Genomic DNA, 12,053 nt, shown 5'->3' with positions numbered 1-12,053 from the left:
CTCGCTCCTCCCTGTCTAACTTGGGGCATCTTCACTCGGTCCTTACTCCACACTGTCTTACTTTCGACATATTAACTCGATCCTTGCTCCACCCTGTCTGACTTGAGACATTCCCTCTTGATCCTTACTCCACACGGTCTTACTTGGGGCATCTTCACTCGATCCTTGCTCCACTCTATCTGAATTGGGACTTCTTCACTCGATCCTTGCTTCACCCTGTCTGACGTGGGACAACTTCACTCGATCCTCGCTCAACCCTGTCTGACTTTGCTGACCTCAGGGGAGGAGTTGGGTAGTGCATGGAAGGGACTGCTTCCGCTCAGGAGTCAGTGCTTTAGTTGTTTGTTGACTTTGGTAACCTTCATTCCGATCTTTACTTTTTCCTTCTATTGCTTTACTATTGTTTTACTTTGACTCTAGTTGAGGGAAATTATTGTAATGCTAAATTGGCTTGTTTTTGCAATGAACACACACTCCAATTAATGTAGTTTGCAGATACACATCTACAGGTGTTTTAAAAAATATAATTTTTGTTTTCTGAAGTTTTTTTTCTTATTGAAAGGGATTCAAGTTCAACATATGGGAAACCGTTTGTCTTCAATTAAGATTTCTTTGGCGAAATAGGATTTGCATGAAATATCTTCTCTTTTGTGATTTAACATAAGCGCTTCGTACAGACTTCAGGGTGCTGAGTCCAGGGCTAGTTGATGCACAGCATTAAGTAAAACTCATATGTTATACAATATTACCTGTACACAGAAGTGATTTGTTAAAGCTGGTAGGAATCATGTGATTTATTTTAGCTTCTTAATGTGTTTTGGAGCCATTATAGTCCTCGTGTGAGTTATGTCTTGTAAAATGAAGAGATCTCATGTTACCTTGTGCTGTCTTTCTCTTAGCTGATGTTGCATCCCTAATCTTCCTACGTTTTCCTTTCAGGGCTCTTTTTGATTACGATAGGACACGAGACAGTTGCCTACCGAGTCAAGGCCTGAGCTTCTCATATGGGGACATTTTACACGTGATCAATGCTTCAGACGATGAGTGGTGGCAGGCGAGACTAGTCACGCCCCATGGGGAGAGTGAACAGATAGGAGTGATCCCTAGCAAAAAAAGGTAAGTCTCTCCTTGTGATTGGGCATTCGTTGTTGCTGTTATCAAGACTGACGTTTGGGGACAGTTAGATCTTTTTTCTGGTGATTGTTTGCCTGACTGCATTTTATTTCATTAAGTGCAGCTTGCTTTGAAGAGCAACCGTGCACAGCGCCATTGCTTGGTCCTCATAGCGTTTGCAGCATTCCACAGATTCATGCTTGAATTATTGCCTGTTGGACAGGGAATCCTCCTTAGTAATTATATAGGCTAGAGTATACATGTACAATTAACATTGACCACCACAGTATGTTACTTATAGTCTGTCCACCGCATTGTGACTCGAACCCTGAACAGCGAGGCGGAGGGGAGGTTTAAACTCTTTTTGTCTACTGCGTGTCTAGTGTGAGGGAACCCTCAAACTCTATTTTTCCCCCTCCAAACCTCTGTTTTGTCAGGGCATGGCTTTGCTCATCTGCACTAAGGAACACTGCATAACATTTTTTCTTTTTTTAAACGTACCGTAAATGTCAAGGACTTTGAAATTGGAGACTAAATTATATTAGTATCCTCAGATTAATTCATGGGAGCAGTGCAGGTGCGTCAAACAGAATATAGTATGGATGATGTGTGGCTTCAATTGAATTTAGAAAAGCTCCAACTATCCTATTGAATCTGTTTTCAAATTAAATAAAACTTGTTGTCATTGTGTATGTGTTTGATGGAAAGCTTGTTTCTGTATTTTTTGAGTGTATAACTTTGTGGTTGAAATCGTCGATATTGTTTAGGCCAGGGTCCTGGCTTCCAGTGGTGACTCAGTGGGGGATTCCAGGATTCCAGTAATGATTCAGTGCAGGGTCCCCGGGTCACAGGATAATTATAAATGTGAGGGTCCTGGCTTCCAGTGGTGACTCAGTGGGGGATTCCTGGATTCCAGTAATGATTCAGTGCAGGGTCCCCGGGTCACAGGATAATTATAAATGTGAGGGTCCTGGCTTCCAGTGGTGACTCAGTGGGGGATTCCTGGATTCTAATGATGATTCAGTGCAGGGTCTCCGGGTCACAGGATAGTTATAAATGTGAGGCTCCACAGAGGTCAGACAGGTAGGAACCACCGCACTAAAGGGCCAGAAACGGTACCTTCCATGGTACTCTTTTAGAAAAAGTCTGCTGCTTCCTCTTCTGTCAGGAAGCCGGATGTAGACCGGGTGGGTACTACTACAGCCTTCTGCTCGGACTCCTCTGTAACCGAGAAAGCCCTCTGAGCCAACCGAGCCACTGTTGCCGTGTAGCAGATCCGAGGCGAAGGAGTCATACAGAATCCTGAATTTTTACCATGACCAGTTCTTCGTGTAAAAATGCTTTTGTCAAATAAGTGTGTCAAATAAAATAAGGCTGTTTGTGAAGAAGTAAAATTAAGTTTGTTTTTTTACAGAAGCAGTGAACCATAGTATTCTGATTAATTTGTAGTTTGGCGCACCTAAACTTCTATTTTTCTGAATTAGTATTGCCTCCATTGTGGGCTGCACCAGAAAATGTTTTTCCATAGATGTGGTAATTTCACCTTTTTTGACTGTGTAACTAAGGTTAGCAAGTTGCACATTAACAATCAAATAGCAAAGACATTTGAAATCCATTGCGTTGTGGTGTGCATGCATGGGATTGGCTCCAACCCTTGTTGCCAGTGAATGGGAGGACACCACAATGTCTAACCAAAAAAGTGTTTTATCAAAGAAAAGAGATAAACAAGTAGAAGTCAACCCTAACCAACGGCCCCTCGGCCAACATTGTCAAGTTGAATATTACACGTACATATTAAATATAATAATGTATTGGTAACTTTTTCTTCTACTTCATATGACATAATAAATGTTCAATCTCCTTTAGACTGTCTCCATTGATAATCATTAGCGCTGAATGCAAGATCTTAGTAAACATTTGCAAAGAAAAGATTTTGATGGCATGTGTGGCTATAGATACACATGCTTTGCATAAGTCTGCCATCTAGTGTTGGGTCCTGAGTGTTACAAGTTATTTTTCTCCGAAGAAGCTTTGAGCCTTGGGATCGAGTGACTCCTCTTGATGGTATTGCGCATGGGCCATGAAGTCCTTTGTTAAATTGTTTTTCTCTCCGCTGTTGCGCTCGGATGTGTGTTCCTCTTTCTTTGATTTTTCTCGACTCTGTCCACCCAGAACCATTTTCTTCGATCTTTCTATCAGAGGCTTTATTGTATTTCGATCTCGTCTTCACTCTATTGCGTCGGCCGTCTGAATTCCAGCTTGGGGCGTCCTCGCCCATCTCGGCCCTACTCCTCCACGTTGTGTTGGACTATGCAGAGCTAATGGAATGTACTCAATTTCGGTTTTGCCCTCAATGTCACTCTAAATTTTCCCACACAGATCAACATCTGGAGTGGCCGCCGTTTTGCCGTTGTCAAGTATGGTCCTGATATCGTCGGTGCCATAGATAAGGGTGGTTTCGGTGCTGTGGTTGCTGCAGAAACCAGATTGGGATGGGTCCAGAGTGGTGTTCTCCACGAGGAAATGGGTCAGTTGTTTGACAATTTTCTTGATTACTTTTACCGGGAAGGGGAGCAGGGAGATGGGCTGAAAGTTCATGAGGTCCTTTAGGTCCGCATTGGGTTTCTTGAGGAGGGCGTTGATCTTGATGTGTTTCCAGCTCTTCAGGAAGGTGGCGGTCTCGAAGGAACTGTTGATGATCTTCCGGAGTTGGGGTGCGATGACGGAGAAGCTTTGTTGAGGATGTTGTGAGTGCAGGGGTCGGATGGTGAGCCCGGAGTGGATGGTGTTCATGATTTTGATGGTGTCGTTGACGTTGGTCCAGGAGAGCAGGAGGCTGGTGGGCAGTGAGTCTGTGGTGTTGGTGGTTGACGGGGGGGGTCTGGGTATTGAAGCGGTCATGGATGTCTTATCTTGCAGTAGAAGAAGGTGGCTAGGGAGTCGCAGAGGTGTTGTGATGGTGGGATGTCGTTGATGTTGGGGTTGGGGAGTTCCTTCACGATGTTGAAGTGCTCCTTGTAGCTGTGTGCATTGTTGGCGATGCGTTCTTTGAAGGGGGTTCTTTTGGAGGTTCAGGTAAGTTGGTGGTGTCTGTGGATGGCGTTCTTGAGGGCTGTGTGGCTGTCCGATGTCTGTTCTTGGCGCCACTTTTTCTTGAGTCTTCGTCATGTTTGCTTGGATTCTTGGAGGTCAGCGGTGAACCAGAAGGCCTTTCTGTTAGTGCGTCTGTTAGAGGGTTTCTTGATCGGGACGAGAGTGTTGGCACTCAGCGGGCTGCTGTATTGGCGGTGTTAATAGGTGTGTTCCGGGAGAGGGTGGTGATCAGCTGGTCTTCGGTAATCTTGTTCCTTCTGCGGTGGGGAATCCGTTGTGGGTGATGGTGTGTTGTGGGTTTCTCGAAGGAGAAGTGGATAAAGCGGTGGTCAGTCCGGAGTGGAGTTCGGTTGTGTGGCTGAAGGAGACGTGTTTGCTGGTGGAGAAAATGGGATCGAGTGTGTGTCCTGCGGAGTGGGTGTTGTGACGAGCTGCTTGAGGCCGAGGTTGGCGAGCAGGATGGTGGAGTTGTCGTTGGTGTTCTTGAGGTGGAATTTCAGGTCCCTGAGGAGTATGTAGTCTGTGGATGTGAGGGCGTGCGCACCGATGACGTCGAGATAGTCTCTGAACTGCTGTCAGGGGCAGGGGGGGTCTGTAAACCAGGGTCCCTCTGAGGATGGTGTTTGGAATGGTGTGGATCTGGAAATGCAAGTGTTCGGCGGTGCTGAGGGAGTCTTCAGTGCTGGTCGTGATTCTGATGGTATTCCTGTGGACGATGGCGATGCCTCCTCCTGGTCTGCTGGTGCGGTCCGTGTGGGTGATCTTGTAGCCCTCCGGGATGGTTATGGCGATGTCAGGCGCAGAGGAGGGGTTCATCCAGGTCTCGGTCAGGAAGGTGACGTCTGGGGAGGCTGAGTCGAGTAGGTTCCAGAGTTCGACGGCGTGTTTCTGGACGGAGTGGGTGTTGAGTAGGATGCATTTGAGATGGTTGCGTCCTGCCTTGGCTGGTGGGTCATTGGCGTGGAGGCTAGTGACGGTGCAGTTCTGGCAAGAGAAAGGTCCGTGAGTGAGCTGTGAGGTGGCTTGATGGCAGGTGGATTAGCGGCCGGCGTTGAGCGTGTGGATGGTGGTGGGGTTGTAGCGTAGTCGAGTGTCGCGGGCGGGAGAACCAGGGGTTCCAGGGCGCGATCCAGGTGCAGAGGGGCTTGCCTTTGGCGCGGTTGCCATTAAGTAAGGAGGGGAGGGAGGAGAGGACAGCTGGGAGGCGGGGGCGGAAAACGGCACGAAAAGGGGGGGGGGCAGCGGCAGGAATGCAGCGAGAGACAGGAGAGGGGGCTGGGCAGCAGCAGTGGGGGAAGAGAGGAAAGAGAGAGAGTGGAGTGAGGGGAGAAAAATACGAGAAAGGGTGTAATACAGAAGTGAGGCAAAGGCAGAAGGAGCACTGTGGAGAGCGAAAGGCAAAAGGAGGCAAAAAGGTGAATGAGCACTGTGGAGAGCGAAAGGCAAAAGGAGCACAAAAGACACAGGGGAGAGAAACCACACAGAGCGAAGCAGGAAAAAGGAGGAGAGAGGCAGAGGGCAGCCTAGTGGGAAAGCAGAGCTCCCCACTAGACACCAGGGATGAGGCGCAGGCAGAAGGCTGTGGGTGGAGGAGGGCCTCGAACTCCTGACAGAGGTCAGGAGTTCAGAGGAGTGAGGGCTCTACTTACTGGTGGAGTTACGGGAGGCAGAGCAGTTCACTGACCAACAGGGAACCAGTACAAGCAGACAATCATTGGCGTATCGCCAACTTACAAGCACTACTAGTGCATTATGATAGGGCCTAATGGGATGAAATGGAGGGTCTCCTTGAGTACCTCCCAGAGGAACATTGCACGAGGGCGCAAGAAATAGTATCAGAGGGTCAAGCTACCACCAAAAATTCCATCTATTGCACAATAGATGTTGCAGATACAGCAAGACGTAGTATCAACACAAGCGTCATCATACGCAGGCATGCGTGGCTTAGGTGTTCAGGTTTCAGGCTGGAATGTACAGCAGGCAGTACTCAACATTACATTTGATAGGGAACACCTATTTGTACAACAACTAGATACCACACTTGAAAACTTAAAAAAAAAAAAAAAAAAAAAAGACACAGAAACAGCTAAAGCAATGGGGGAACTACTAAACACTACACAACGTGATACTTTTTGCTGGCCACCGTTCAGGGGTGGCTTCAAACAATTGTTTACAGCACAGAGCCGACAAGCCTCCCACTTTTATAGCAGAGGTTCCTTCAGGGGATCATACAGAGGCACTAATAAGGGCAGAGGTAAGGCATCCACCTCCCTAGGATTTGCCTCCACTGCACCCTAAATGTGAGCTTCCACCACCTCACCCCTCTCCAGTAGTGGGAAGACTAAAACACTTTTAACCACAATGGTCCTATATCACCACAGACCTGTGGGTCCTCTCAATTATCGAACTTGGCTATTGTCTGCAGCTCACTTCCAATCCACCAAACATTCCCCCATGCACTCACAAATTCTCACAAGAACACCTTACTCTTCTGAACAAAGAGGTTCAAACCCTCCTTCTCAAAGAGGCTATAGAACCTGTCCCCTTGTCATATCAGTGATCAGGAGTATACTCCCTATACTTCCTTATACCAAAGAAGGACGGATCGCTCAGGCCAATCCTAGATCTCAGACCATGAAATCTCTACATTCTTTCAGAGCATTTCCACATGGTCACTCTCCAAGGTGTCATTCCACTGTTACAGCAAGGCGACTTTATGACGGCGATGGATCTAAAAGACACCTACTTTCATATTCACATTCACCCAGCACTTCACAAATACCTCTGATTCGTAATTGTGGGGCAGCATTACCAGTTCAAGATGTTACCTTTCGGGTCACAACCGCTCCTGAGGTATTCACAAAATGTCTAGCAGTAGTTTCCTTACATCTCATACTTCAACACATTCATGTCTTCCCTTACTTGGACAATTGGTTCATCAAAGCCAATACGTTACAACTCGGTCAGCTTCACACTCCGCTAACAGTGGATCTTTTTCACACTCTGGGATTCACCATCAACTTTCTAAAATCCCTTCTCCCACCTTTGCAGATACAGCCTTATCTAGGAGCAGTGCTCAATGCGCAGTTAGGTTTAGCATATCCAAGTCCAGTTTGGATTCAAACTTTTCAAACTTGAATTTCCCAGTTACAGCAAGACTATACTTATGCAGTGAAAACTGTGATGCGACTATTAGGAATGATGACATCTGGCATTGCCATCGTACCTCATGCCAGACTGCACATGCAACCTCTACAGCAGTGTCTGTCTCATCAGTACTTTCAGTCATAGGATCATCCGGAAGAACGAGTGTTGTTGGACCGCCAGACTCACCGCGCTCTGCAATGGTGGAATTCTGCCAACTTGTCCAAGGGGCAGCCATTTCTGGACCCTGTGCTTCCGATCATTCTGACTAGACGCATCACAGACAGGTTGGGAAGCTCACCCCCACAACCTCAAGATACAAGGACTATGGAATCCCAGTTATCAGTCTTTACATATAAGTTACCTTGAGCTTCAAGCAGTCTTCCTAGCACCAAAGGCTTTTCTTCCACAGCTCTTGCACAAAGTGGTTTTAGTCCATACAGACAACATGACAGCCATGTATTATCTGCAGAAATAGGGGAATGGGGTCACACGCTCATCTCAGCAGTCACATCTTGCTCAAACAATATGGAAATGGACAATTCACTACCACATTCACTTAGTGGCAGAATATCTCCCAGGCAAGGGCAACTAGTTTACAGACCTGCTCAGCAGGATGCAGCAAGAAGTCCATGAGTGGGAACTCCACCCAAAAGTCCTTCAGCAGTGCTTCCCAAAATGGGTAACACCCGAAATAGACCTCTTCACCACCTCAGAAAATACAAAATGTCAAAAATTTGAGTCCAGATTCCCACACCCTCAGTCCAAGGGCAATGCACTATGGATGAATTGGTCAGGGATATTTGCTGACACTTATCCATCTCTTCCACTCTTTCCCAGCTCTAGTTTACAAATTGAAGCAAACCTCTCTTGCCCTGATCCCTGTAGCTCCCACATGGGCATGTCAACCTTGGCTCATGACACTTCTGGATCTGTCACTAGTTCCACACGCGAAGCTCCCCAACAGGTCGGACTTTCTCACTCAGAATCAAGGACAGATAAGGCATCCAGACCCCAAATCTCTCAACCTTGCGATATGGCTCCCAAAGTCATAGATTTCGGAAACTTAAAACTGCTGCCAGAATGTATGGACAATCTGAGAGAAGCATGTAAACCTACGACCAGGCAGTGTTATGCTACAAAATGGAAACATGTGTATGCTACTGTCAACCTAAACATAATGACACACTCAGTTCTTCAGTTCAAAACATTGTTTATTTGCTACATTTGCAGAAAGCAAAATTAGCATTTTCATCTGTTCCTCTCCATTTAGCAGCTATAGCTGTATATCTTCAAACCAGATAACACACCTCTCTATATTTAGAATACCATTTAAGGCTTTTGTGGAAGGCCTTAAGAGTTATTCTACCTAAGGTAGCTCCAGCACCATCCTGGAATCTTAACATTCTTACTAGGCTCATTGGCCCACCTTTTGAGCCAATGCATTCATGCCAATTACTTTTCCTTTCATGGAAAGTGGCTTTCCTAGTGGCTGTCACTTCTCTAAGACGTGTAAGTGAGCTCCAGGCTTTAGGTTTAGGGGAACCATTCTTACAAAATACACAGGGATAGAGTAGATCTTCCAACACACCCTAAATTCCTTCCTAAAGTAGTCTCACAATTCCATATCAACCACTCTATTAAATTACCAGTCTTCTTTCCACAACCAGACTCCATAGCAGAAAGAGCTCTTCACACACTAGATGTTAGAAAGGCTCTCATGTATTATATTGACAGAACCAAAAGGTTTAGAAAATCTAAACATAATTTGTAGCATTTTGAATACCTCACAAGGGTAACCCAGGATCAAAAATGGTATTGCCAGATGGATATTCAACTGTGTTCAAACTTGCTATGTTAAAGGCAAACATAAGTTGCCTATCAACCCCCACCCGCCCCCCCCCCCTCTCAAGGCACACTCCACCAGAAAGAAGGGTGCTTGTATAGCTTTTCTAGGTAATATCCCCATAGCTGATGTGTAAAGCTTCTACATGCTCTACCCCAGATACAATTACTAAAAACTATTGTTTAGACATATTAGCACACCAACAAGCCAGTGTTGGCCAGACAGTGCTTAGAACACTTTTTCAATCAACTGCATCTCCTACAGGTTAGCTAACGCTTACATGGAGGGACTGCTTTAGGGTCTATGCAAAGCATGTGTATCTACAGCCACACATGCCATTGAAAAGAAAATGTTACTTACCCAGTAGACATCTGTTCGTAGCATGTAGTGCTGTAGATTTACATGCGCCCTCCCTTTCCCCTGAACACCTCTAGCCGTTGCAGTTACATTAACATATAAATATTGTACATACGTAAATACATTGCATGGACAGCTTTCTCTTTACTCTCTATGCGTTCCTTTCCTCACCCGCCTGCGGTAAAACAATCTAACAAAGGACTCGATGCCCATGCGAAATACCACAGAGGATGAGGAGTCACTCAATCCCTTAGCTCAAAAAGCTTTTTTTTTTTTTTTTTTTTTTTTTAACCAACAACTTGTAACACTCCAGGTGGCGGACTTATGCAAAGCATGTGAATCTACAGCACTACATGCCATGAACAGTAACATTTTCTTTCTCATTTGCTTTTTTGTTATAAAGCCTTATTATTTTATATAAAGAAAAACATATTGCGCACCCTATTTAAGGCTACAGGGACCAGTTCCATTTATTTACTTAAAAAACGTAAACCTTATTTTAAAAAAAATAAGTGTCATTAGAGGAATTAGGTGACGAGGGAAAATGCTTTCCCCAATTTTTTTTTTCTTTTAAAGGAAAGAAAAAATAGAACCATGTAGCCACATAGGCTGCAGCCACCTAAAGCTGAAAAAAGTGATTCCGTAGCTTTAAGGGCCCTAAGTAGACCTCCAGTACCCCATCACACTCCAGATGGCAGAAGCTCTGACAAAGGATAGTACTACAGGCAGCTATCATTTCCCCTGCGAAAAGGAACAAAGAAAGGGGAGGGATGTGTTGCTTGTGATTGCAGTGGTGATTCCACTGATTTAAAAGTAGGATTGCAGGTTAAGCAAATCCCTCCTTAAGGGGATCTTCATTGATATTGATATACACTAAATAGTAAAAGCAGTAGTCAGAAGCTCACTCTACTAGCGACCTCTAGCGTTTAGTTTATCAGTCAGTCTTTTCAGTTTTTTCATAGCATAATAAGATATAATGCACTGTCCCTCTAGAAAGAGGTTGTTTTGAAGTGGCCACCCTACTACGAAGGGTGCATAGTTAACAAATATGTGTTTGCTTACATTTTGTTTGCAAAAAGAAATAAGCATTGTTCTTGCATCTTAAGTATGGCGAGATCCTTCGCCGTGTTAGTTGGATTCTGAAAGAAGGTTGACAGCGAAATAGATTGATTTACATGCAAATCTGGGATCACTGTAAGGGAGAGAACTCCCATGAGTCAGCACATCCACTTTGTTTTTTCTTGGTACCTGCTTCTTTTGGTGACATTTATATATTTGTAATAGTGCTCAATTTTTTTATGTAAATAGAATGGCCAATGTAGCGCTTTAAATAGACTGCTAAATACTTTTCTTAATGTAAAATTGGTGATCCCTAAAAAAAACTTTTTCTACCCTGTACTCATCCCTAAGCCCTTATTAACCCAAAAATCTTCCCTTACCCACCCCTGAACCCTTAAAACGCTCAAAGCCTGTTACTACCTCGTCCCTGTTCACTTCCCCGAACCCTAAAAACCATAATAACACTGTACCCTTAACCATCCATGAACCCTAAAAACACCTGTTCCCATTGATGAACCATCATAAACCCCATACTTCCTCATACCCTTTCTGAACCCTATTAACCTCTTAAGTCCTCACTACCCCATACTGCTCCCAAATTAGAAAAAAAGCCTACTACCCCATACCCTCTGTTATCCATGAACCCTCAAAACCCCTTACAGCTCGTACCTTCCCTTAATTACCTTACTGAATAGAACTGTTTTTAAAAACGTAACTGTGTGCTAAAGTCCCACATTGTAAAGTGCCAGAAAATGGCATGTGTGGTACTTTGTGGTAATGGCCATGTTTTAAACATCTTGTGTCGTAAGTGCATTGTAAGTGGTACATACTGCATCAGTTAATGTCTGAGAGCGGAAGCTTGAGTGGAAGGGACAGAGGCTACATGGAATAATGTGGAGACGCAGTAAAACACCAAGCTTAGCTGCGGTTTAATGGTATTAGGGGTCCACCTGGTCCGGTTTTCATACTCTTTGGAGGGGTCCAGGGGACCACAATCGGGTGGGCATGAATTGGCAGGCCACAGCCCACCAGGAAAGAGCAGTCGGCCTGTGGCTCCCCGAGCCTACCTTAAGAGGCATGGTGAGTTCAAAGGAAGGGCCACATCAAGAGGAGTGGCCCAGTCTATTCACCCAGAGCCCTGTTCAGCTGGGCAGTGAGGAGAGCGACATCCACTCAGCGCCTCAGTTAGAACAGACTTCATTCAGGAGCAGTGGCTTGGCGGGACGTGGAAGCGGACTCTGAAACCTGCACCCGTGGAAGACCGAGACATGGTCCAGATAGGCTGGCATTACCTGCCCCGCAGTGACACCCTCACAACATCCCACGACTGCAAAGTTACCAGCCAGGCACCGGGCAGTAGTAAAACATTGTAATAATAAAGACCTACAATAGTGCCCCAGCTAGAAAGTGGATGGTCCCTATAGACAGGACAGACGGAGGG

The 12,053-nt window shown here is 45.4% G+C and overlaps 1 protein-coding gene across 12 annotated transcripts in view; it reads left to right on the top strand.

Moving 5' to 3' along the window:
- Nucleotides 1-12,053, top strand: part of DLG3 (discs large MAGUK scaffold protein 3) — a 1,213,683-nt gene that overhangs the window by 1,068,885 nt on the left and 132,745 nt on the right. For all 12 annotated transcript variants that reach the window (XM_069209533.1, XM_069209549.1, XM_069209524.1 and 9 more), the window contains one exon: nt 940-1,116. In XM_069209533.1, coding sequence (XP_069065634.1) covers nt 940-1,116 — 177 coding nt within the window. The remainder of the gene's footprint in view (nt 1-939; nt 1,117-12,053) is intronic.

The sequence above is a fragment of the Pleurodeles waltl genome, chromosome 2_1 (genome assembly GCF_031143425.1).
Source record: "Pleurodeles waltl isolate 20211129_DDA chromosome 2_1, aPleWal1.hap1.20221129, whole genome shotgun sequence".
Classification (NCBI taxonomy): Eukaryota; Metazoa; Chordata; class Amphibia; order Caudata; family Salamandridae; genus Pleurodeles; species Pleurodeles waltl.
This window is presented reverse-complemented; position numbering and strand designations above follow the sequence as displayed.